At 34.6% G+C, this 25,726-nt stretch overlaps 1 protein-coding gene across 25 annotated transcripts in view; it reads right to left on the reverse strand.

Annotated features, from left to right (window-relative positions):
• C2CD5 (C2 calcium dependent domain containing 5) overlaps positions 1–25,726 on the reverse strand; it is a 57,003-nt gene that overhangs the window by 30,004 nt on the left and 1,273 nt on the right. For 8 of the 25 annotated variants that reach the window (XM_088164892.1, XM_088164885.1, XM_088164886.1 and 5 more), the window contains exons 2-11: positions 23,450–23,536; positions 21,899–22,070; positions 19,858–19,953; positions 19,214–19,369; positions 16,852–17,050; positions 14,159–14,310; positions 11,178–11,372; positions 8,784–8,869; positions 3,295–3,403; positions 1,468–1,533 (exon numbers count right to left, since the gene is read on the reverse strand). In XM_088164892.1, the coding sequence (XP_088021018.1) occupies positions 1,468–1,533; positions 3,295–3,403; positions 8,784–8,869; positions 11,178–11,372; positions 14,159–14,310; positions 16,852–17,050; positions 19,214–19,369; positions 19,858–19,953; positions 21,899–22,070; positions 23,450–23,536 (1,318 nt within the window). Of the gene's footprint in view, positions 1–1,467; positions 1,534–3,294; positions 3,404–8,783; positions 8,870–11,177; positions 11,373–14,158; positions 14,311–15,287; positions 15,413–16,851; positions 17,051–19,213; positions 19,370–19,857; positions 19,954–21,898; positions 22,071–23,449; positions 23,537–25,726 lie in introns of all 25 variants that reach the window. The other 17 variants (XM_014880218.2, XM_088164898.1, XM_014880166.2 and 14 more) reach the window with 5 other exon arrangements.

The following is a 25,726-nucleotide window of genomic DNA, read 5'->3' on the forward strand; positions in this document are numbered from 1 at the left end:
CTCATTTACTCCCTTATTCTAATAAAATTCTTTCAATAAAAACATCCTATTAAACAATCTGGAAGAAGCTACAATGAATTCCAACTTTTGAATATCACACACAAAATATACAAAAATTTTGACACATTTTTAACACCTTGGATCAGACTATGCTATACCAGTCACAGACCTGAGAATTTTAGGACGTTATTTTCATAATGAAAGTTAATTTTAAAATATTATCACTTTAGAACAAGCAAAGAAAGCCAACAAAATTAGAAAAGCTCATAATCACAATATTAAAGGATGCTTACTGTAACAAGGAACAAAAACGAGCCAATAGTTTTAGTCTCTCCCTACTTTTGAACAATTTGCAAAATGAAAAATGTCTGGTTTTTAATAACTGTGCATTTAAACTGAATTTTAGAGCATAATAAAGAGCTGCATGGAAACAGTGAATTATCAAGAAGGAAAGTTTCTAGGAGAAACAAGCCCTCAGAGGTCAGCTTTGTACCTTTTTATTGTGCCAGCTTTAAAGACATCAAAGTTTGACAAGGTCTAGTGGCTTGGATATTAGATGTAGAGAAGTTATGCCTACCTCTCCCACAGCATATTATCTTTCCAAAGGGGAAACATGAGAGACAAGCCTTTATTTCATCTAATTGCATCAACTCACCTTCTACAGCTATACAAGGAAGTTACACATTTTGATTAATAAAATGCATAAAAAAATAAGAATATTGGAGTTTTTTTCAAGCTAGGTAATGAAGTGATTTAAAAGTTCAAATGATTGTGTTTTAAGTCCTGAAACTGGTTACATTTTACAATACAAGATTTATGAACCAACAAATCCTGGGCTACATACTACCCTTCTCTTTAAACTGATAGTTCTCTATTTTTCTTCGACAATTTTTATGTCTATTACTATCTATAACACAACTATTGATTTAGAGCTATTATTAAGAACAAATACATTCATCGATTTCCTGAAAGTAACAGCAGGAAAGCCTTTGTTGAAGAAAGTGCAAGCCCATGCAAAACAAAACAAAACTAACCAACAGTCCCCCCAAATCAAACCAATAGGCCAAAAAAAACCCCAAAAATCCATTACATAAAAAAACCCCAAACCAACCAAAAAAATCACACCTGAAATGATCCCAACTGTGTGAGGAAGAATCCATTCTCTAACCCTAAATTACTTCCTTCATGGATGCTGAGCTGAAAGTAACTACTAAATAAACATTTGAACATTCAGCTTTCGAGATTGATATTACATTACTCTTAGCAATATTATTTTATACTAAAAAAATGGTTTGTAATTTTAAAGAAAATATTTAACAACATGAAAACATGACATTTAAGCATTTGATGATTAAATAGATTCAAATTTGAAGCATTAACCTAAATATCCTAGAGCATTTCTAATAACTTCACTGAGCTGCCATAATTTCTGTCAGCATATGTAGTACTGAATGACTAATAAAATACCTGAATTGAAACTATTCCAGTCTAGCAGTTTGTATGATCTTGTGTTACCCATAATTCCGACAAAGGCTGAGTTCAAAACAGCAAATTAGTAGATCAGTTATAGAAGCAGAATAGTGAAAAAAACTACCAACAAGAACACAATTGACAACACCACTCCACAGGAACTGGAAAGACACAGACAGCAGAGTTAATAAGAGGCTGAAATAGAAAGGGAAAAAGGAGCATGCTATAGCAATCTGGCACTAGGTGACCAAAGTGGACAGCATATGGCAATTTTGTCTTATTGGCAAGTTCTTAATCCACCTTCAAATGTTCCCTCCTCTTCCATGTTTTCCTGATTTATTAATTAGCCAGTTTATTTGCTTCCTTTGATATTTTACAGACTTATTTGACTCAAATGCTTCATGATCATAACTATATCGGAATTTTTTTCTACTTCTCCACCTTCCCTCCCACAGCCATGTGCCTTCATTCCCCCTTTTGTTCCCACTATTTTGCAATGAGTTCCAAGGTTAATGCATTTTACATTCACTTGTCAGGAGCAATCTGCAAATCTCACAGGAACACTGCAGCTGTGCAAACACATATCTCTATTTTGCCTTATGTTTTATACTGCTTCCAGTCAGTTGGTAAAAATGAAGAGTGCATAATGCAAGAAATTAGTTTTTAAAACTTCTGAACAAAATAGATTTTTTTTTCCATTCTGTCTTACATCTATCACATAGCAAATTTTGCACATAAGAGACCTGTATTGGAAATGTGTTGAAAATACAGAATCCTAAAATAACTTTGTGGCAAAGAAAGACTCATATATTAATTATACTTTGACATTTCTTTTAATCTTCTCTTCACTGTGCAAATAGATCTTAGAATAGGAAAACAAAAGAGCAACAACACTGGTACTAATATACTTGAATAAAATCCCTTAAAGTAGGAAGATGTAATTCAAAGTAAGTCTTGGATTTAATTTCATGTTGCCAGTTTCGTGAATCTTTAGATCAGCAACAATCTGACATACCTGCATGGAGAATTGTTTGCCTTGGGCCATAGGAAGAAAAGGAAAAGATTATTTTTTTGTACTTGTTTTTAAGGATGTATTTGCATAAACTTCCTTGTATTACTCCTGACTAGTGCATGTAAAACCACTAGAGGTGCTATTTTTATTCTCCTCTGCATTTTTAAGTGCACTGTCAACTCCAGCTTTCTGCAAAGCATTCCTCATCTGGTCTCAGTGATTAAACCAACCCAGTCTTCAGAGTCAAAAGTCACTCAGTTGTAACATTAGAACTAGGACATGCAAAACATACAGATCCTCATACTGGGGTTCCCAGGAAAACAATATATAAAAATCTTGAAGTACTGTTCAGTAAAGGTTTTTAAGAACAGAAACAAAGCTGTAAAGGTTAAAAACCATGTTGTGAGCTAAACTGTAGACATTAGTCCTTAAGGATTTCAAGGAGCTGAAAATGGGAAAACGTTCATAGTTAAGATCAAGCATTTAATTTCATTTTTGTTTCAATGGAAAACTTGCATCAAGTTTTAATCACAAAAAGTGGCAAAAAAATTAATTAACCCCTCAAGAATTCAAATTTGCTAATTTTCAATGCAAAGTTACTGATTCAAAGTATTTTTATTACTACTTTAATTTGTTGAAATGTTTCTCACTAAAAACATATCCTTTGAGTAACTTATTTTTCAAGCTTAAATGATTATCTGAAATACACTGCTTTTGATATCCACTGTTAGAACAGATCTCTTCAAGCACTGCTATGTTATAAAGGTTAGATGACAGGCCTTGTGCAAGAAGCCAATCCTATGCTGACGTACCAGGATTGTGGATGCGATCCAGGAGCTTCACTGAGCGAGCACTGACCACACCCCCGACGTGCACAAGAAAGCCTGGTGGGAAGGCCGTCAAGGTAAAAAACGGGAATTCCTGTTATGATTAAAAACAAACATTAAATGGCTGCTCCCCAACCACTGCTGAGTGCTAGTTAACATGCAATGAATAGATCACTTCTCTGAAATACAAGCAAAGCAGTTACACTGGGTCAGACGTGTCCTTCAGGCTCACTGAGCACGAGTCCTCATGGACCCCTTGTATCAGAAAAGGAGAGGTTTTTTACAGTGAACCAATACTTTTCCCCCACAGAGTTGTTTCTCAGCACAACAGTGACAAATAATCAAAACTTTACATATTTAGAAATTAACGAAACCTCTATTGATCCACTTCTATCATGGCTGTTAAACACAGAATTCTTCTTTCATTAGCTGATAGAAAATAAATGTTTTTCTCTATTTTTAGGTGTTCTTGTTACAACTGACTGCAGTTTGATTCTGAAGTACAGGGTGAAACAAACTGAAGTCTTGCAAGAATGAGGAACGTCTTATTATGGGAAAACACACCTAAAAATATCAAAGGACTGCTTTGCTCGTAAACTCCAAATGTAACAAATAAATATCTATCTTTTAAAATGGAGCATAGGTCCTGAAACACAACTGTAAGTTCTTAATCAAAGGGGATTCACTTCCAGTTCATAAGTAAAATGAAGAGTTAAGTTTCAGCAACTATGCCAGCTTTAAATTCATAAAAGAGACAAAGTAAGTAATAATGGCAATTTTTCAAGACAAAAATGATGAAATAAAAGTCATATTCAAAGAAGTTGAGCCCAAAACTAGATTTTAATTTCTCCAGAGATGTTCTGTGATATATCTAATATATACATATTAGCACGCTTATGGGGGAAAGACAATCAGCAATTCTAAACGCAGAAAGTGGAAAAAAAAAAGAAAAATCATGCAATCATGTTTTGTATAATCGTAACTGATTAAATGGAACAAATAATCCCCATGTTTTTATATGAGAAAAAGTACATGATAGATTCCTTTCTCATACACTTGGAAACAGTACAATTCAACTGAGCTTCTACCTGGACAGCACACATGCTGCAGATTCAGTGAGGATCAGGTTCTTCCAGCAATATATGGCATGAAAAGTCATCTTAAACTAAAGCCCAAAGTAGGTTTAAAAATTACTGCTTCAGGATTCTTGCCATCTTATTATAAGAACTCTTAGAACTTTTAAAAGGTCCGTCAAACTTCAAGTTATCTGGATTTTCATTTGGCTCAAAATTTCAAAATTAAGAGGCAAACTTTGAAATCAGCAACCATAGTATCAATAACCAGAAGAAAACCAATCCCAAAACCCAAACCCTGCAGTTTTGTCGTATGATGCAATCTAAAAGTAGGAAGATTTCACCCCAGGATTCTGCAAACCTGCTTGACTAACAGGTCTTCAGGACCAGCAATGGATTCTAGAGAGGGATACAGTAAAGATTCCCCCAGAAGTTTCTAAGAGATTGCAAAGTGCTTTGCAAGTTATCAGAATAGTCAAAATACTCAAAATACTTGCTTTCCCAGGACTGCAGAAATTAATAAAGAAGTTTTCTGAATGTGCCACTTATTTGAAATTCCATTAAGCCTATACTATATTTACATTTTCTACATACACACACACATTTATATTGTGCTGAAGCAGTATGGAGTGAACAATATTCTTTAAGCTCTAAAGCTTAAGCAAATCCAATGTTTTTTCATCTATATGGAAATTCACAAGTTTTCTCCACTTTCTGTTCCTTTCCATAAGGCTGTGTATTGCAAGTAATTTTAACATGTTCATAATTCCAGTTCGCCTGATTTCCTACATTAGAAACCAGGAATAAAACCTGAAATAATATCATGGTCTTATCTCTATACTCCCAAGCCTGAACTATGATACATGACAAAATAAGGTGTTCTATTACTTAACTTGAGCCACAGACAAATCTGAGTAACAGGCTCACTGAACCATTCTGACACAACTCTATGCACTCTGACACAGATCATCCATCACTTCGCATGAAGACTTTTTTCTTTTTTTTATCTCTTTGAGAGTTTTTTAAAATTTTATTATTATATTATTCAAGTACAAATTCCAGCCTCAATTATGTGTTGTAAACTGTAATAGTTCAAAATTATCAATCTACAGTTATTTCAGGTACAACAGAAATTTCAGGGAAAACTAGATGCAGTTCCCATTTTATAAATCCCCTCTATTACTGCAATTTGCAAAGCACTCCTTTACATCAAGGTGATGCAACCACAAACCATTTCAGTATATGACAAACCAGGATGATTTCCAAGCTACAACTGAAGATGGTCAATCATTTTACCAATACCAATTCACAGTCATTGATTGCATAGACCATGAAAGAACTGTCACTTCTAACCCTCACAACTGCACAGATTTTATAGTTGGTGTTTGGGAGAAGTTTGATAAGGTTACAACCAAATCCTCACATACATTCTTAATACAATGTTTAAAAATGTGTATACACATACGTGTATTGCTAGTGCTCCTCTTTTTTACATACATTTCATTCAAAGCCACACAAAGCAGTGAAGCAGCACATGGAACAAGGCTACACACACACACTCCTTGGTGTAAGTGCCAGCTGAAGCAGTTCTCTGATTCCCTTCCAGCCATTCACTCATTCCCATCACTGAACCACTCCCTCAGGTAATGCTTGGAGATGCTCACAGAGCATTTGGGGTTAAACCAGAGCAGGGAACTGGTCCACATTAAGGTATTGCCCCATTTCCTGGTTAATTATTTTTATTCTAAGCACATTTACTGTGCCATCTCACAAAGTGGCCAAACCTTACAGTTTTTCTTGACCTGAACTGAGGGTGGATAGGAAGTCACTGGAAAGAAAAGATGCTTAAGTCAGGATTTCAGCCAAACAAATCTCCCAGAGAACTGCACTCTAACACAACAGATTTCCTGCAGTGCCCTTCAGAGATGAAGGCCAACAGATCTCCATTTTGAAAAGGCAGCAGAAAAGATCTCTTAAGCACTTGCAGAATGTAAAAACAAAAAGAAAACAGAATTCATCCAAGTGGAAGAGAGACACACAAAAATACCACTGAGAGCAGCTTTTGGCCATTTCTACAAAAACACAGGCTGATTTTTTAGAAGTAAGATAAACTCAAATTTTCCTACTGATGGAAATACAGCATATATTTTTTTAGTTAAAAATATACAGAAAGACAGCTGTGCTACAGTTACTCTTGCTATCCACAGATGTTCAGGGTATTGCTAACAGTTATTAATATACAATGTAACATGTACATGAGCTTTCCACAGCTGTATTTTCTATTTTATTTTCAGGGAAGAAATAGAGGAATATCACCAATCTTACAAACTCTGTTGGGTTTGCAGTTAGGGCTATTTAAGTAATACACCAAAAACACATTTGGTTAAAAAGAGCTGTTGAGCTGTTATGCAACTAAATGAACTTATTTTAAAGCACCTTTGCATTACCATATACCTGAATAATCTAAGACTCAAAAGAACTATTTGAGCAATCTGGTCTTGTGGAATGTGTCCCTGCCCATAGCAGGGTGGGTGGAACAAGATGATTATTAAGGTCCCTTAAATTCAAAGTATTCTGGATTTTATTATATATCTAATACATAATTATATATCTAATAATTATATATCATAATAATATAATATATCTAATAATTATATATCATAATACATAATTATATATCATAATACATAATTTTATTATATATCTAATAAAGTGAAACTCTATTATATATACTGAATTTATTCTTGGTTTTCCCAAATACTTGCTACCCTAAGTTATCCGGACAAGTCTAGTGCACTGTTTGTGTGTGTCATATTAAAACAGACAAAATAATTTACCAATGTTCATTCTAGTTAACTCAAAAGTAACCAAAAGAGGTAACACCATAGCAAAAACTCAACCAATACAAAATTTTCAGAAGACAGAATGAACATATTTTTTATCGATTAACTGTTCATATGCTTTGCTGCTACATCATAACCATCATCAATAACAGACTCATTATGTCTCCATCCGATTTTACAATATTTTTTTTCTACCAGGCAACAGGGAGACCTTATCAAAATAAGGTGCAAATAATTTAAACTCTAAAAATACATTAAGAGCTCTAAATTTACATTTTTATTGTCTTTAAAAATCCTCTTAAGGAATAAAAAGATCAGCCATGGAATGTCTGAAATGCTAGCAAAATCAAAAGTAAACAGAAAAAAGGCTTGTTTTAAAGCATTCCTTCAGCCAAATTTAAAAATTAAAAGCAAAAAGCCATGGATTTGTATTCATACCTAAACCAAAATTTTAACTAAAATGTATCAACATGCAAAATACAGCGATCTAAAAAATGCTCTTACAACAAATTAAAAAAATTCTGCATAAACAAAATCACAAAGAAATCTGCAAAGCCTCACTAAATATATATATATATTTCAGATAATGATTTAGAAATCCCAAATACAAGAAGAAAGGAGTCACGCAGTGTTTTTCAACATACCCGCCTTCTACAGAACCTATGAGGCGATCCTCCCTTAGCCACGGATAACACAAGAAATGAGAAGAGAATCATCCACTTACTCAAAATAGCAGCTGAGCACTTATATTTCACAGATGCAAGTGATTTTGTTTCCAACTAACACATATGCTCCTACGTCACTAGTTTAGGTAGTCAGAAATTGCAATTAAATTTATTTCTGAGTACGAATATACTCACATTTCTTCCTTCAAGGCACCTCATTATCAACATTTTGATCGAAGCTGTATATAACTTATAAAAAAAGTTGAAATTACCCACCCAAATGTAAACAATTAATTAAAAACATTGTTTTCATCATATAGTCTATTCAGCAGACAGATAGCATTTTCAGTTCAATAGAGGAAAAGTGTAAATTTATAAATGTCTTTCACTGCTTGGCAAGTAGTTCAGGTTCAAGTTCCCAATTAAAGGCTACTTTCTACTCCATGAAATGGGGCACAAGGTATCAACTCAATTCCCCAAAACTGAAACTTTTCCCAGTTGCAAATGGGATTTTCAACTTGTTTAAAGCTATGGCAACGTTTCTGAATTTGGCTTCTGTAAAAACGTTATCATCATGTGTTTACTGAAGTATTAAACTTAACATGCATCAGTACCTTACAGCGACCACAAACAGTAATTTTTCCTGTAACTTCTTAATACCACTGGAATTACTTGCATGCTGAGCACAGTTAATTACTCCACTTTTCCTAATGCTTTAGTAATATATTAGTATTCAAATAATTTGTGTATTAAAAGGGCTTTTAATGTCAACACTTGTAATAAGTTCAAACCTAAAATTACACGTTTTCAAACAGAAAGTAACAGCAAACATTTAACTTACAAGATAAATTTTCACTTCAGTAGACCAGAAATGGAAGTATAAAATGCCTTACCCTTTGTTCCAGAGCTGACTGAGTCTGTTGTCTTAAAAGAGTTTTAAATGGCCCCCCTTCTTTTCCAGCACTCCCACTGCCCATTCCTGAAGAGTATCAGTACAAATGACATTCAAAGAAACATATATTATAATTTGTAATCAAAGGGTGATTTCAAAATAGATAAAAATGAGTCATTGAAAACAGTCATATTAACCCCATAATTTTACTTTTTAAGAAAAAAAAAAAAAATTTGGTTTGAGGGTTGTTCTAGGTTTTCCTTTTCATATGACTAGCAGTGATTTTTCAGTATTTGGACAAACCCTCCCAATCTAAGATTTTTTCCTGCTGAATTAAAATCAACTTTTAAATATAAAAACTTAAAGACATGGGTTTAAAAATATTTTCTATGACATATAACTTCTTTTTATTTTCTTGTTATGACTTTCTGCCTAAGATTTAAATATAGATCTACTTTTCAAATAAAGTTTTTACATAACCAGATTATCTGTCCTTATCAAAAAGAGTCTCTCTGTCAGACTACTCTATAGTTGTGTATCTCTCACTAATATTATTATAATATTTTTATTTAATAGAAGTAACAAAAGACTGGTTTTCAGAGTTTCAGGCAACTAAACCACCTTTCCTAACTACTAGCAGGAGACTGTATTCGTAATTACAGCACAAGTTACATAACGCATGGTTAGGAACAAGAAGAAAATACAAAGGCAATGCATATCCTTTGATTTGAAATATAAACTCTGAAAAAAATTACAAATTATTTTACACTATGAAATATCCATCTGATTCATTCAAATAAGTTAAGGGCTACTACTGCTCATCATTTAAAACTAAACCTATTTGATTACTGTATTTGCACACACATAACCTGCACATTATCTGTAAATGAACATGAGATAAATTCCAATTTTGCATAATATGATCATTCTCTGTTTCCTTCTTTCAGATTTTTACCTCCAGTCTTACCCCCAACCACAAGAGTTTTTGTGTAGAGAAAGTTTATCAGATTCACTAACATCTTTGTTGTTGAATTATTTGCTATCAAGGACGTGTCCTCTTAACAGAGCGTGTTGAGATGCAGGTTATGTGTCTGACAGGAAATGATGAGTTCTGTGGTTAAAAATCACTGAAATAAACACATACCAAGGTTGTGTTTTTCCTAAAGTAACACAATGCTAGAGAATCAGATTTTATTGGTAATATGTCATGCCTAAAAAACACATTATCATTGCTATTCCTTATATCTAAAGCCATCAGGGCTAACATGACAAAGCAAAAATAAGCCCCTAAATAGTAGAGGAAAGCAGAGCATAAAAAATAAAAAGGTGTCAGGAGCAGGATGAAATACAAACACCACAGTGCAAACAGTTAGAAAGGAAGCCAAGATTTACTTTTCCAGAATTTGTACCTAAGTCAACACAATAATTCCTTGCTACTATCCTTTTTTTTCTGATCAATCATCTGATAAAGATGAACAAGACTAAATACACATCAAAGTGCAGTTATTTGTTTTAACCAAAGACTGTAAGATCTAGAAATAATACCAGACTTAATAATGTATGCAAATTCATTCCTAAATTCATTCATTAATTTTCAAGAGTTACTAAGCTACCATTACCATGTAATTAGATATAAAACCACTACAATTTTCAACGAGTATTTTTAGCTGTTCTTGGATAAGGAAACAAAAATATTAGTATCTGTATAGTCCCATTAAACAAGATTAAATTGCTTTTACTATTTAGCATTGATTCTAAACATCACTGTCAGGGACTATACAATATTAAATGCAGACAAACATAGCATAAATACTACACATGAAACAAACTCAAAAAATACAAACTAACCAAAAGAGTTTCTACAAAAAAAAGCGCAACAATATCAACTATTTAATTGAAATCTATGAAAATAATCCATGTCAGTGAAATGAAAAAGTGGGCAGTAAAAGTAAAAAACATGGGCTTTGTTTAAGAGGTTAAATTAAAAAGCAGAGTTGGTAGCATCTGATAACCATTATTTCAGCAAATCATGAATGAATTCACGAGCAAGTGCAATGAGCATTTACTCCATGCAAAATGCAGGAACAACAAAGTGAAGAGAATGTGTGGGATTACAAATGAAGTAAATTATTTCAGTCCAAATAGCAAAGGATATTTTTCAAGGGTAAAGAGGAAATTCTGTAGCATAAATGACATTGTTTCAAATCTTCTAAGAAGTTCTGAAAGTGTTTCAAGCTTCTGGGGCAGAGGTGAGAGATGGAATGAATAGTCATGTAGCCAGCAGTTTTCAGAGGCTAACTGAGCAAACCCAGGGTTATAGAAGCATCTGTGTGTTAATCAAATAACAACATTTCCTTAAAAGTTTGTTTAAAAGGCCATAATAGATAGATCCTACCAGAAGCAGCCAGAAGCAGCTCTTCAGTGAAAGAAACACTTTTCCTCAGAACAACTGGGCTGACATGGCTAGAGTGTAGAGGTTTAATGCTAGACCCCGAGAGGAGGAGACAGGACTTTTTAAGATGTGGGGAATCACAAGAGAGTGTAGGGGAGCTGGGAAACAGGAAAATCCTAGGTCCCTGTGGGGAAGGTGCTGTGGAGGAAAGTAATAGAGACAAAGATGTAGATTCAGAAGATGACTAAAGAAACGGACAAAAGAAATCAAAATGAAGCATTTTTGTTTTCTCTGAATGAATCAACACTCACTGCAAATTATTTCTCAGAATACAAAGAAATGGAATGACAATACAGCTCCACAATGTGCATGAGAAGCATGTTTTTAAAAATCATGACTTGATTAACTTTATTTTGAAATTAATTTTTAGAGACATGATAAATTAAACATTTTAAATGTCAAACAAAGTTTCATAGCAAATAGTATGGACTAAAACCCAAACAACAGAGTCTTTGCACACATTTAATGTGATTACTTTCATTATCTTGGTAGGAAAGGTAATTTTCCAAAGAGGTAATGGATTTGTTTTATGATTTTCTAGAGTAATAATCTTGTAGAATTCTAAGTTCCCACCAAGAAAAGGAGTTCCCACCTTATCCATTTCCTCCAAACATATGCTATGGAATATCATATTATCTGATTAAAAGACATCATGCTTTTTGTCAGCCTGACTCTGTTCATTTGCAGTGGCATAAAATATATCTCTACTCCCAGAATTCTAACTTCAAACCCAAACTCAGCAAATGTATTTATAGACCAGAATGGATAACACAAGCACAATTGTATTTCACAGAAGACATCAAGGTAACATTCTCCTTGGAGAATTTGAAGGTATTGAAAATTAGATGCTTAAGCAGATCCAAGTTTCAACTTCCAGTGTTTTGTTACTCATAGTGGGAAATTGTGGTATTTGCACCATTTCTCCAGGTTAATCTCCATCTCAGAACGTCAGCACACTACCTACCTGACTGAGAAATAAAGAAGAATATAACATACTGCAGAAGAGATGGGCATCTTGAATTTCATTATGTTTGATGTGTCACATGAGAAATCTGCATTTCTTTAACTTTGTTTAACTACTAAGATCACCAACTTACACACAGGTATCTGAACTTGGTAACAGCCTTGGGAAATTAAAACAGAGGTCTAAACACAAACAGTAATTGTTAGGAACAACATACTGAATGGAAGTGTCTTCAGCATGTCACCAAATTTTGGTGATAAAGTAAAACAAATGACGCATGAGATATTGTCTTCTTAATCTATTAAGATTCAAAATTGAGTTTATCATAACAAGATACAGAATTTTAAAATGTAACTAGCAAATCCTCTTTGGACAAGTTTCAGTAGCAGAGTTAAAAACTGCCAAAAAGACAGTGCTAATAAGCAAAATTATGCCCACTGTTTGTTTTAATACTAGAAAGATAGCTAAAAAATATATTTACATACTTGAAAAATGCCTACAAACAAGGGGCACCAATTACATAATCTGTTTCAGTTCTGAAGGAACTGACTAAAGACAACAGGGTTTATCCACCTACCATATTGCTAGGAAATATATAAGGTTGCTGCTTTAAAACCTTAACACATTCACAGTGAGTTGCCACATGCCTGAATTCACAGCACTTACATATATAAATATGACTATCTGTGTTACATTTAAATCTTTTACATGACATGATCTTTACCACGGAAAATCTGATCAAAAGAAACAGGTTTTCAAATACTGGGTAAACTGAACACATGAATTTGGGATGCTCCTAAGTAATAAGCATCCAGTTATATCTGTAGGTCCTTTAAATAAGCAACTACTGTAGGTTACCCATAGGATAGACATCCTTTAAAAAGGTCAAAAAATATAAAGTCTGCTTTCTTTTTGCTTGTTTGTTTTAAAAATGGGACAGAGAAGACAGGACTAAGAAAGACTGCTTCCTGATTGGGAATATTTTTAACACAGCTAGGGAATAAACTGCACAAAATATTTAATACAACTCCATTTAAATGCAATATTCAATTTATCTGCTAGGAAAAATTCTTGAAAGGGGTGATATCAAGTAAAGCTGAATCAACTACTTTAATATGCTTTAAATTGTCTAATTAGATGGAGCCAAGAATGTTCTGAGCTTCAAATACCACAATTTAAAACATAATTTAAAAACTAACCACACTTCCATAAACAATTCTGCAAAATACCCTGCCCTATGGTAGCAAAATTCACAGCATTGGTCAAACAACAAAAAATAAACATACAATAATTGAATTGTGCTGACATTATTACTGACATGATTCTAACCACAGACTAAAAAATAAAGAGAGGAAAAAAAAAGTTGAAAAAATTATGATAAAGCAATGGAGAAAGAAAAATGCTTTGTGAAGATGGTTGGATTACTTCTAATGTAATTTAAGTTGCTTTGAAAGTAGTATACTGTGTATGTAAAGCTATTTCCATATACCAAGAGAATAAAAAGACAGTGGCTGCTCCATGACTAGTCTTGAATTTGCAAAAGGGAGTTCAAGATTAGATAAATGTATGAAGTAAACTTAGGGCACAAGACAATAGGTTTGAAGGCTACATAGTTTTAGTAACATATTGTGGTGAGAAATATACTCCTATGATCTGTGATATGAAATGGAGGAAATAAGAAAAAGGTAATTACTTAGGACTCCCTTAATGCTCTGAGATGTTTTCACTTGAATACAGTTGTGGTACAAAAATAATTTTCATGTTATCCATGACAGTGGAAATACAGGCAGGATTGAAATTTTGACCCTGCAGAAACACTTTTGAGCTTGAGGTGTGCTGTGTGAGGTCCCCAATTTTCACATCATTTTGATAACTTAAATGCCAAAAAGCAAAAAGGGGTTGAATGAAAATATAAAAAGAGAAACACAACTTAAACAAAAAGTGGGTGGAAGTGCCTTACCAGTTTTGGGTGTCAAACTCAAATCTGTGTCAGAAGAAGAGGACTGTCGACTGTAGGACTTGGAAGGTGAAAAGGAATAGGTTTGGTTTTTCAGAGGGGTGGAGGGTCCTGATGAATATGTATTGGGATTGGGATCTTCATTGAAAGGAATCCTGCCAGAAGAAGGTGGAAACATATTCAGTAATCCTGTGCCAAAGGACCTGGCTGACAGCAGCATGATCCAAACACCAGGATGGGATTGGGGCAGGGCCAGCAGCTATTCCTTAGGTGCGAGGCTGGGAATGAGGCCAGAGGCAAAGAAATGCTGTTTTACCCTCTCAGCATCCTACAGAGAGATGCTCGTCATCTACAATGAAACAATTAAGCCAAATGAAAGGCATGAGATGTGACAAAAAATTATATATATATATATATATATATGCAAAATAAAAAAAAAATTGAAAAGTTTATGGCTTAAAAATCTGGTCAAATACACAATGCTTTGAGTTAGTTTAATAAAGAAAAAATGATTTCAAATTATAGTTGTGTTTATACATATTTATACATTTATGTATATACACATATGCATTTTAAGGTTAAAAAAAAAAAAAAAAAGATATGTTTCCTTATCCTATAGCATCAGCAGCATGCCACAGCTAAAAACAGAGCAAAGAGGAGAATCTTTACGGGAACAACTCTATTGACAAACAGTTTACTTATGCACAGCTTGACTTACCTGCTCTCTAAAACCATCTCTTCCACAAATGGCACAGACCCTTCCTACAACCATTTTAAAACCTAGTGTATCTGAATTGTGTTTGAAAGCAATTAATCGAATCAATGTTTCCCAGTTACATCACCTTATTTTTTTACTTAATTTCACAGAAAGCAAGAGCATGTTAAAGTGAAGAGTGTGGCTTTGTGGAAGAGACTCCGAGGCATCTCCAAGAAACTATTCTGCTTTTGTTTGAGCTGCTGTACCCTGGGTGCTTCTTCCCTGATAACAGAAGGTGTGTCCACGAGGAAATGAGGAAAGAAAGATGGGTGGTACCTGCCTACACTGCCTGCCTGCCTGCCCTGCTCCCTGCTTTGGGACCACTGTGCCTGTGGGCTGCCTCTCCCCAACTTTGGAGTGTGAGCAGTCTCATACCAGTGTAGATGAGAGTGGGAACAGACACAGAGAAGTTCTGAGTAAGTCGTGAGCCAGTAGCAGTGTGAATTGGGCTGTTGTGAGTCGAGCGGCATCCATGGCTTGGCGGATGAACCAGCGGAGACCTGAGAGAGTTTGCAGCCAAGGTGGAAGAAAAGAAAACAATACATACAAACAGGTTGCAAAGTTATGTTACCAATGATTTCAGGGAAGTTTAGCTAGAGGAGATCTCTTACTCTAAGCAGACTAAGACTTTCAATTCCTAGCATGCAAGAGTCCAGATGAAATAAAAGGAGGGAAAGGAACAGCTTAAGCACTTGCTTGCATCATTGATTTTTGGCAACAGGCCATTAAGTTAGCAAAGTCAAGAATAAGAAGAATCATTAGTTAATTTTGCTGCCTTAGAGAAACAGTCCCATTTTTTGAACGGAGACAATATCTATCACCGAGTTGAACATGAATAATTTGGGAGGTGGAATTTCGACATTTTGCTGCAGAGTGAAAGCCACTGGTTTATTTATGGGTGCTTTTTAAGTTGATAAGTACCAGGTCTACCTTTTTGTTTTTAACACCATGCTGTTGCTCTATGCTGCACTGTATCCAGAAGTTCTTTTAAAGGCAATTTTTTAAAAACAAGACAAGTCAAACAAGCTATGCCATGAAATAGAAAACAGTTATTTTTAAAGGTCAGTTTGTATTTTGCTAAATTTTGCAGAGCAATTGATGCCTGCACAACAAACATGCCTCATCTGTATTGCAGTGACACAGCAGTTCAAGTTAATGAAAATGGCTACTTCAATTAATACATCTAGAAATACGGGATGTGTAATACACTGTGCAGTTTTTTCCTTCCTGGATTGCTCTACCAAACAGAAAATAACTAATTTATCCACGCAAAAAAAGTAGCAACAGTTGGAAGAAGATCGCAAGTATATTTCCATTAATTTGTAAGCATATCAAAATATTGCATTCAAACTGTTTGGTGCTGCAGTACAAAAATCACAAAATTCTACTTCTCATTGTAAAAAAATTTCTCTGCAAGTTCACTGTCTTGCCATAGTCCTACTTGTTTTACAACAGTGAAAAGCAAAGCACACAATAAAAGATGAGATGTCTTTGGGGTCATTGTCTAAATCATTGACAGAACCATCAGAATTCAAAATTTATCTTCTCTTATATGCTCATTAACATTTCAATTTGAACCAAAGGTATTTTGTGAGAAGTCCTCACAAAAATGTTCATTGCACAAACACAGCATCAAAGAAGAACTAATTATAGTTAAACTGGTCAATTACAAGCCAAGGATATGTAGTATTATTGCTAAATAAATACAAAGAAAGTAATCTTAAGTAAGAATTATCATTCCAGCTTCTACTGAAATAAGTCATCCAACCTAAAACATCTCAGAATTGTGGAATATAAAACTGGGTTGTAGACAAATAAAACTACAGAAGAAAAACAAATTCTGGGGAAAAAAAGAAATCACACCAGTTATGAAAAACTGAATGAGTATGAAAAGAAGAGGTGAAACTTGTTTCCCTACAAGCAACTAATTCATACTTACTCCTTCATTTCTTTGGATGGGGAGTTACATGCAGGTAAAAATGCTGATGTGTTACTTAATTTATCCAACGTGCAGGCTGTTCCTATGGCTCTCACTACGAGTCCAGACTCTCCCTCCAAATCAAAACACTGCAAATAACCAACAACAGCATTTCCTCTCATTTCAAGCACCTTCAAGCCAATCTTCCTTTGCAATTCACCTACAAAACAAAAGGTAAAGAGCTCCTAATTGCAGTGAACTTCTTCTATTCTCTTTTGTGGTCTTTGACCTCTATTTTTGGAGTGTCAACCAAGTCAGTAGAACAGGTAATAAATCCAATCCTACAAAGCTAGGCCAAGGAGTCAGTCACAACTTCTGTCTCCTACAACACTGTGCGATACCAACGACTTACACGGCTTTTTTTCTTTTTTCTCCAAATCCATTCTGATTGCCAAAACTTGTCATTTTAGAGGTTTTTCAGTTTTTTTCCCACTAGTCTTTATTTTCAGTACACTTTTTAGATCTTTTTCTACTTTTTCAGAGTGAGAGAGGTCAAGATGTGCTCTGGAACCGACATAAGTTTCTATACACTTCATATAGTTGAAAACAATGCCACGTCTTTGAAATCTATATGAACAGGCATCTATAATTTCTTCATTTACCAATTTATTTAAGCATATTTCAACATAATTCCTACTTTTTGTCCTTCTACTGCCATCCAAATGCTATCACTTCTATTAATTGCACACATGGACTAGAAGACTGTGACTGTAAGAACTTATGGTCTGCCATTGATGCTTTTTTAGGAGGACATAATTAAAAGATTGTCCTATGTTGCTGAATTGCCTTGGTAATAACTAAGGTGGAAAATATCATCTCTCTTCTTATGAAAGATTTCCAAAATCCTCTGTTAACAAACTGAAAAATCCTCACTGTCACAAAGGATTGCCTAACAGTCCTAATGTCACTGCTGCTGAAAAATCATGTGGAATGAAACGGTCATAGAATTTCCAGAGTTGGAAGGGACCCACAAGGATCATTTAAGTCCAACTCCTGGCTCTAGTTTCTACTGCTTTCTTGAAGTTTGATTCTAAAATTACCAGCAGAGGTGACTATTGTAAACTTCTTAACTGAAATCATGCCTCAGTCTTGAAAGAACTCTATGGTTGAGATAAGAGTGTGAAAGTTTCTTTTTAACTTAACACATAATGACAAACATCTGTGAAACAGCCCAGCTCATTCTCAGAAGAGATTTCTTCAAGACTAGTTATGTGTGACCACCAGTAACAGTATTGCAATATCACACATTTTATTACATGAGATGAAACAGTACTGCTGTGACTTCTTTTGGTTTTTTATCCTCCTATCTATGCCATGAATAAAATTTAGCAGATTACTTTATCTGCATGCACTATTTATGCATGGCAAGAAGTATGCAAATGTGAATTCTGTAAACTAGTATGGGGGCTATATTAAAAAGTTGTCTTCATGTTAGTTATGACAACAATTTATTTCACTTCTTCCCTCACAACATGCTGGCCTTTCCAATGGAGGTACATCTCCAAAATTTTTTATATTGTCCCATTTACTGAAGATCTCAAGGACACCTTCCACCAGACTAAGCTGCTCACAGCTCCATCCAACCTGGCCTTGAACTCTTCCAGGGCAGCCACAGCTTCTCTGGGCAACCTGCACCAGGGCCTCCCCACTCTCACAGGGAAGAATTTCATCTCAATATCCAATCTAAACTTACTCTCTGTCACTTTCAAGCCATTCCCCTTGTCCTTTCACTCCAGACCCTTGCAAATAGTCCCTCTCCATCTTTCTTGTCGCTCCTTTCAGGCACTGGAAGGCCACCAAAGTCACCCCAAAGCCTTCTCTTCTCTAGGCTGAATAATCCCAATTCTCCAATTCTTTCCTCAAAGGAGATGCTTGAGAAACAATGAACCAAGCCTGACTTCAAAGAAATGGGATGAGTACCATAAATATTGATGCACACTGTATTTGAAAAAGTGCATATTTGTTCATATACTTCAAAAAGTTCAAAGAGGGTAAAGTTCATTGATTGAGTCAAAATTCTAGTGATACTCCTCATATGGGTTAGGAACATCTTCAAAAAAGTTTCACAGGTTTTTTGACCTTGCTAAAAGCAACCAAAAAATTAGGCAGCAGCATGGCTTCACCAAGAAGTGGAAAAAAAAAAATTCAGTCACACTGTCCATAAGTGTGATACATAATCCACAGAAACAGAAGACACTGTGAACTGAAAAAAAATCAACATAATTAACAACAAAACTCATATGCAATCTTAAGCAAGGCACTTATTTAAATCCTGACCATTTTTAGAAGTAGCAATAACCATTACAGCCCACATGTTTAATACCTGACATGAGTGAAATGAGTCTTTGCCGAGCCTCGTTCGATGCCCTGGGAGTTCGGATTCTGTCTATCCACTGGTACTCTGGGTCCTCATTAACTACAAGCTCTTCCACAAACCCGTGAATAATTACTGCTCTGTAACACTTAGGAATAGACGTAGCTGTTAAAAAATATATACATAAAAGATGTAAGAGATAGGTCTATGAGTCAAGGATAGCAAGAACATAAAATTACACATAAAAGGGATTTCAGCAAGTTTTCCAGATAATTGTCTGTGAAAATGTGGACATACCCAGAAAGTTTTGCTCATGATATCATGGAACCCTGATAAGATAACTGTCCAGTGTACTAGTTACAGCATGTACCATTATGAAACCTTTTCACTTTGTACCTCTTTAAAAGGATATGGACCCAAAATAACACCATGTGTATATACACAGGCACTGAAATGCAACTGAGAGATATTAAAAAATCCCATCATTTATTTACATTATTTTGAAACATGAACAATATAAATGTGTTAAAAGAGAAAAGCAATTTGTGCCAATGTTTATGCAATGAGCTGGTATGAGAAGGGAGACCAACAGAAGAGGAAAAGAAAGGAAAGAAAAAGTTTTTTGTTCAAATCAACTTTTTTCCTCTACTTACTGCAAAAAAATTTGACTCCACAGGATGACTGCCTAAATCTGTTTAAATCATTGAAGAGATCTACTTTCACCACCACGTTAATCTCCCCACGTATACCTATCAATAAAAAAACAAGAAATACCAGAAGTTTTAACAATATAACTGTATCAATACAAAACTAGACCCATAAATTATTTCCTATTATTAGTAATTAATGCCATGGAGAGCAGGAAGCCATATCCTTGCCTCTCAAGTCTGCTGCAGAGACACTGGCTCAGAGGAAGTTTCTAGTTCTGCCAAGCCTTTGAGGCTGAAGCCATGAAAGCAACACTCCTCAAATGCCTACTTGCACCAAACAGAACTTTGTAAGAAAGATGGGACTGGGGAAAGAGAAGCCATCAGCCTCTTGGTGCAAGGTGCCCTCTCTGCTGAACTTCCTCCCTGAAACGATTTCAAAATTGCAGTAAAGTTCCTCTCTGAAGTTCAACCCAAAGAGAAAGATTTATGGTTCTTTCTAGAACCACAAAGTGGCACAGGAAGTGTTTGCAAAATATTTTAACTGTGACAAGAAATATATAAAAAATATGGTATTATAGACCTTTCAGACAAAGCTTAATTTTCAACTATGATTAAACCTTACTAGAAATGGAGTATTTTCTAACACGGAACCATTCCTTTTTGACTTGTCTACTCTCCTATTCTAAGCTTTTTCTTCTTTTTCCCCCTCCAGTAACAAAATCATTTCACACATTATAGGTTTTGACATATTGAGGACTAAACTTCTTGATGAGTCTGATCTCTAGTGTCTTCAGAAGCCTTTATCACATCAGTATATGACACTGAAACAGCAGCACTGGATTTGTTCAACTCAAATATTACTACAATAAAATCAGACACATCTCCCTTCCAAAATGCCAGTAGAAAAGTCTTCAGTTATAACAGAAAACGCCTCAGGTTTATATATTTACACAAACAATCATGTCGAGGTGAAAGAAAAAAATTTAATACAAACTTATGAACATTATATTTATTATTTTTTAAGGCAGCATCAATTAACGTTTGCCAAGAGCCAAGATAATTGGACTACGAGCATGAAAATAGAAGAATTCCAATTTAATTTAAATAGAAAAAAGTTGTGAAATACCAACATATCTGGAAAAAATATAGAGAAATCTAAATTTCTCTAACTTACCAGCTGTACACATCTCGAAACAAGTGTTCACATAACTTAGCTCCAGAAGAAAATGAGTGATATGAAAATGTGCACAGGACAAAAAGATAATTTAAAAACATGCAATATTTCTCAATATTTCTGTTTGCTATAACTGGTTTAAATGCAAAAAATACTTTGCATCGGTTACGATGAGCATCTGGTGAACACCATTAATTATTTCCCAACAATGATTTATGGTTAGCTTTCAACGTTGTTAGGTCATTTAATTCACTCTGAATAATGAACAAGAGGGCAGCCACAGAGATGTTCTGCACTAAGGTATTCAAGCAGCCAGTTAATTGCTCGAAACTAACATCGGCTCTCTGAGACAAAAGCTGTTTCATTAAAATCAAAAATATCATTAACTATTTTCTCATAGCTTCAAGACATTCTGATGAAATCCACCTAGCACTGAGAACACTTACTTTCAACACCACGAAATTCCTTTTCCCTGCAGTATCTCACATCCTGTCCCTTCATCTCAATTGAATTTTATCCCAAATCCCACAAAGGCACACTTCAACTCCAGCAAAATTACATTTGTTTAGCAAACACGTGGTAATTGGACAAATATGTCTGAGTCTTTTTTTTTTCGGTCTGAAATTTGCAGTAACTAGTGAAGATTTTTTTCCACTTGTCACAAGTCCTATGGAAGGCATTCTGCCAAGCACTGGTATTTACTCCTATGCCAGAAATTCTCTCATGTCAGAAAATAAGGCGAAGAAAAGCCAAGAAAGTAGTTTTCCAACTCCAAAGCTAAAGTTATTACAGATTTCTGAAGACAGCTTACAAGATTATAAGAAGCAGATTAAATTTCAAACAAGACTGTTTTAAATTAGCAAATCTTACCATGAATGGTATCATAAATTGGAAACCATCCTGAAATAACCGTGGCTGCTTCACTATAGAGCAGAGGATCAATATCTATGTACACTTTGCCAATGGCATCATTGGCACTGTATGTATCATGATCAAGAACTGTGATCTGGAGAGGCTCATCCTGGAGCTCTTCATCATCTACCTGGAAAACAAATATTAACCTGGAATCTGAGTATTTAAAAATGTGCAGGGAAACACTGCTGAAAAACAATTATGAATAGTGACCTGACACAGATAAATCTATAATTTCAGTTTCCTGAAGCTAAACAACACATTCACTCATTTTTGACTTTATCCTTCAGAGACTGGTGAAATCCTGGAAACAGAGCTACCACTGGGAGAGGAACAGAAAAGCAAGATTATAATGATGATTCATTTTAAAATCCCACAATATTTTAAGTCATGCTTCCTAGATTGTCCACCTATATCCACAATACATACTGAGGGAAGGGAAGGGAATTTAAGACAAAATACCTCAGAGGACTACTATACTCTGAAGTTAAGATTATGGCATTCTCATCACTGGTCAGTGGTTTAAAAGAAGATATTTTACACAACCTACAATAAAAATTCAGTAATTCTACATATGCAATTTCTTAAACAAATGCAATAATCCATCTATAGATAATAACTATTTTCTTTTAAGACTAAAACAGACATTTCACAAATTTTTGTGTTCAGTGTCACAAACCAAGAATTAAGTTTGTTAACTGCGATAGGATGACTCAAGTAAGTGTTTGCAGAATTGTGATATTGCCTTAGAGCACGGTATATGAACCAGAACTACACATTTAAGTGTTTCAATAATGAATTTATTCTAAACATAATCCTCATTTTTTAAGTAGCAAAAAAACATAGTAACTAAAAAGAAGCATGTAAACACTTGTTCAGGGCATATGTCAAAGGACATCAACAAATTAGATCCTGGAAAGCAACAAGCAATTACAGGAAAATGCTGAGTGTCCTCATTATGTAAGGAAATGGGAAGAGAAAGTGTCCAATAATTGCTGTCCAAGCTCTTTATTTTGTAACGTTGCCACAGGAATTTTCTGTTTTCTCCTTTAACAATTGCATTATCTTTGCAACCAAATATAAGACTTCAAGTACCAATTAATTTTCCTTGCTCAAAATAAAAAAAAAACAAACAAGAATACCTGCACTTTCATATATATGTATTTATTTAAACACACTTGTACTGATAATTGTACTGAAAAAGCTTAAACCCTGCTACATTTCCCTCATCTTCACTGCAGTATCCTCTTTTCTAATAGAACAACATTTAAGTTAGATTCAACCTGGCAAGCTTTTATCTTCACAAACACTCCTAAAAAGCCAACGAGACACCCTTAGCAAACAAAGTCTGAATGGCGCTGGGTTTGCTGAAAAGGCTTTGTGTATTTAAACAAAAAATACACTTCAGTGCTCAAAACTCATTTTCTGCTTGAAATGCAATTATTTAATTAAGGGCAGCTAAACCAGAGTGTCTATATAGTTACAGGCAAACTTTTAAAAAATACTTACTTCAAATTTGAACCACTCAGAATTCCACTGAGGATTAAGTGATTTGGGATACACATCTGTCTTAAATGTTGTATTTCCAAATTTCACCTAAAAATACAAACATTCAATTATCAATTACAAATATTAATAAAAGAATTTTGAAACTCATTTAATTGACAAATACAAATAATTTCAAATACATATTTCAACAAATAATTTTCTTTTTCACTGAGTGGCTTTTTAAATCAACTTACATATATCAGCATCCATGTATCAATGACATTTCCAATCAATTTCTCTCTCATCCTACTATACTACTAAAATTGTTTCTTTTCCTCCTCAATCATTTGAGAGGCAAAAATACCACTCACCAATATACTGGCTATTCAAAGTCACTTTGCATAATCACCTTCTATAAGGAAAAACATTCTAAATGTTGATAGTTTATGACCTGTTACTTTTCTCTCCAGGATTTCTCAATCAGCTTCACAGACAATAGATGAAATAAAATATTTGGATTATTTAAGATACACAGAAAGAGGACTACTAAAAATTAAATATTTTCCACACTTTAATTGCTTATTGCACCTTCAACCACATAATAACCCACTTCAGCAGTGCCCAGATGGTACCACAGGCATCTATTTCAGGCTAAGCCCATTTGAGGTTTGCGGGGGTTTGTTGTTTGCTTTTTTAAAGTGAAACTGAATTTCTGTGATGCTCCATACATCAGGAAGCCATACTGCACCACGTAAGAGCCTTTATTTCACTGCAGCTTTCATTCCAAACCATTTACAAACACTTGCAGTTCTCTGAATGCTGCCTCGCAAAAAAATGAGCACTTCACCTCACACCAAGTACTTACAAATATAAAAAGTTACATTTTTTAATTTATTCAAGATTCTTAAGGAAAATAAGGAGTAGGCTGATAGAAAAGAAATGCTGGAGTTAGAGGTGTGTAGATTTTGAGAGCTTTTATCTTTTAAAGGTCTAAATGCATTTTGGAAACTAAATTTAGGCCTGGATTTGAAAACTGTACAGTAATTACTCTAACACTTTTGCTCAAGACAGTATTAAGTGACTGATTTGTACATTTCAATAATACTGTGATTATTTTGCACAGGTGCATATCCCAACTCTGAAGAGATTATACACTTGCTTAAGTACAATAAAGTGATGCTAGCACTGGCTGTAAGGAAGTCACCAATTAAATACCAGTTCTGACTCCAGAAGCTGCCAAGATGCAACAGTCCTGAGCTCCACCCAACCTATTTTAATGTGTTATCTTGGGAGTAAATCAGCTCCCTCAGAGCTCCAGGCAGTTATAACTGAATTTCCCCAGTACTCCAGCTAGTTCATTGAAGCTTGCAGAGGTAATAAAACACTACACTACTGTTCACTGTGCAAAGTTAAAAGCACATTTATGGAAGAAATTGGAACAAAATATTCTGAGCTGGGACAAGGATCATTGTACTCATGCTAGTAAAGTCCAAGTTTTGCATAACCTGAGCCAAGTAAGAGCTCTTAAGTCTCTTCTCCTTTTCTTTTCTAGTTCTAAGTTTTTTATTACAATAGTAAGAAGGCAGTTTAAGGTCAGTAAACATCTAAAAACTTAACACCTGCTTTTCATTTTTATTTAAGGGAAAACACATTGTAAAGTTCTTCAGCAATCTCACAGAGTAAACAAAACAATGGTTTCAAGCTCAATTTATTTTGAAATAAATCTCACCTGCTGTATTGCCTACTCCACACATGGAAAGGAAAGTTATTTCACACTGTTCCTAAGTAACAATCCTAAAAGCAAGGCCCCCATCTGTGTATTTCTGTACCAAGACACTCATGGAACTGCAAGTTAACCCAGCCAAGCAAACTGATCTTGATGAAAATTTTTATTTTCCTGTTTTACTATGCTAGTATTTTACTATATAAATTTCAAAAGTCTACTTTGCTACACCAACAGTAAGGTTGGGAAAAAGCAACCCACAGAAGAGGAGAGCTGTTTCTCCTAACACAGAGTAAAAATAGGCCAAATGAAACTCAGTGATTTGTATTTCCTTGTCCTGTTTTCCCTGTCTCCTAGTTGCAAGCATCAGACTTGCTGTAATTTTAAACTGGATTAACAGGCAGCCTACAAGAGAAGCTTTTAAAAATTAAAACCTGACTGGAGAAACAGCTGACAAAACAGTGAAACACTGTTTCATGTAATAAAATGAAAATATGTACTATTTCAGCTTCACTGAAAAGCTGAAATACATCTTCACTTTACTACCAGCTTACTCTCCCATTAAGCAATGCCCC

The sequence above is a fragment of the Sturnus vulgaris genome, chromosome 5, assembly GCF_052056855.1.
Source record: "Sturnus vulgaris isolate bStuVul1 chromosome 5, bStuVul1.hap1, whole genome shotgun sequence".
Lineage (NCBI taxonomy): Eukaryota > Metazoa > Chordata > Aves > Passeriformes > Sturnidae > Sturnus > Sturnus vulgaris.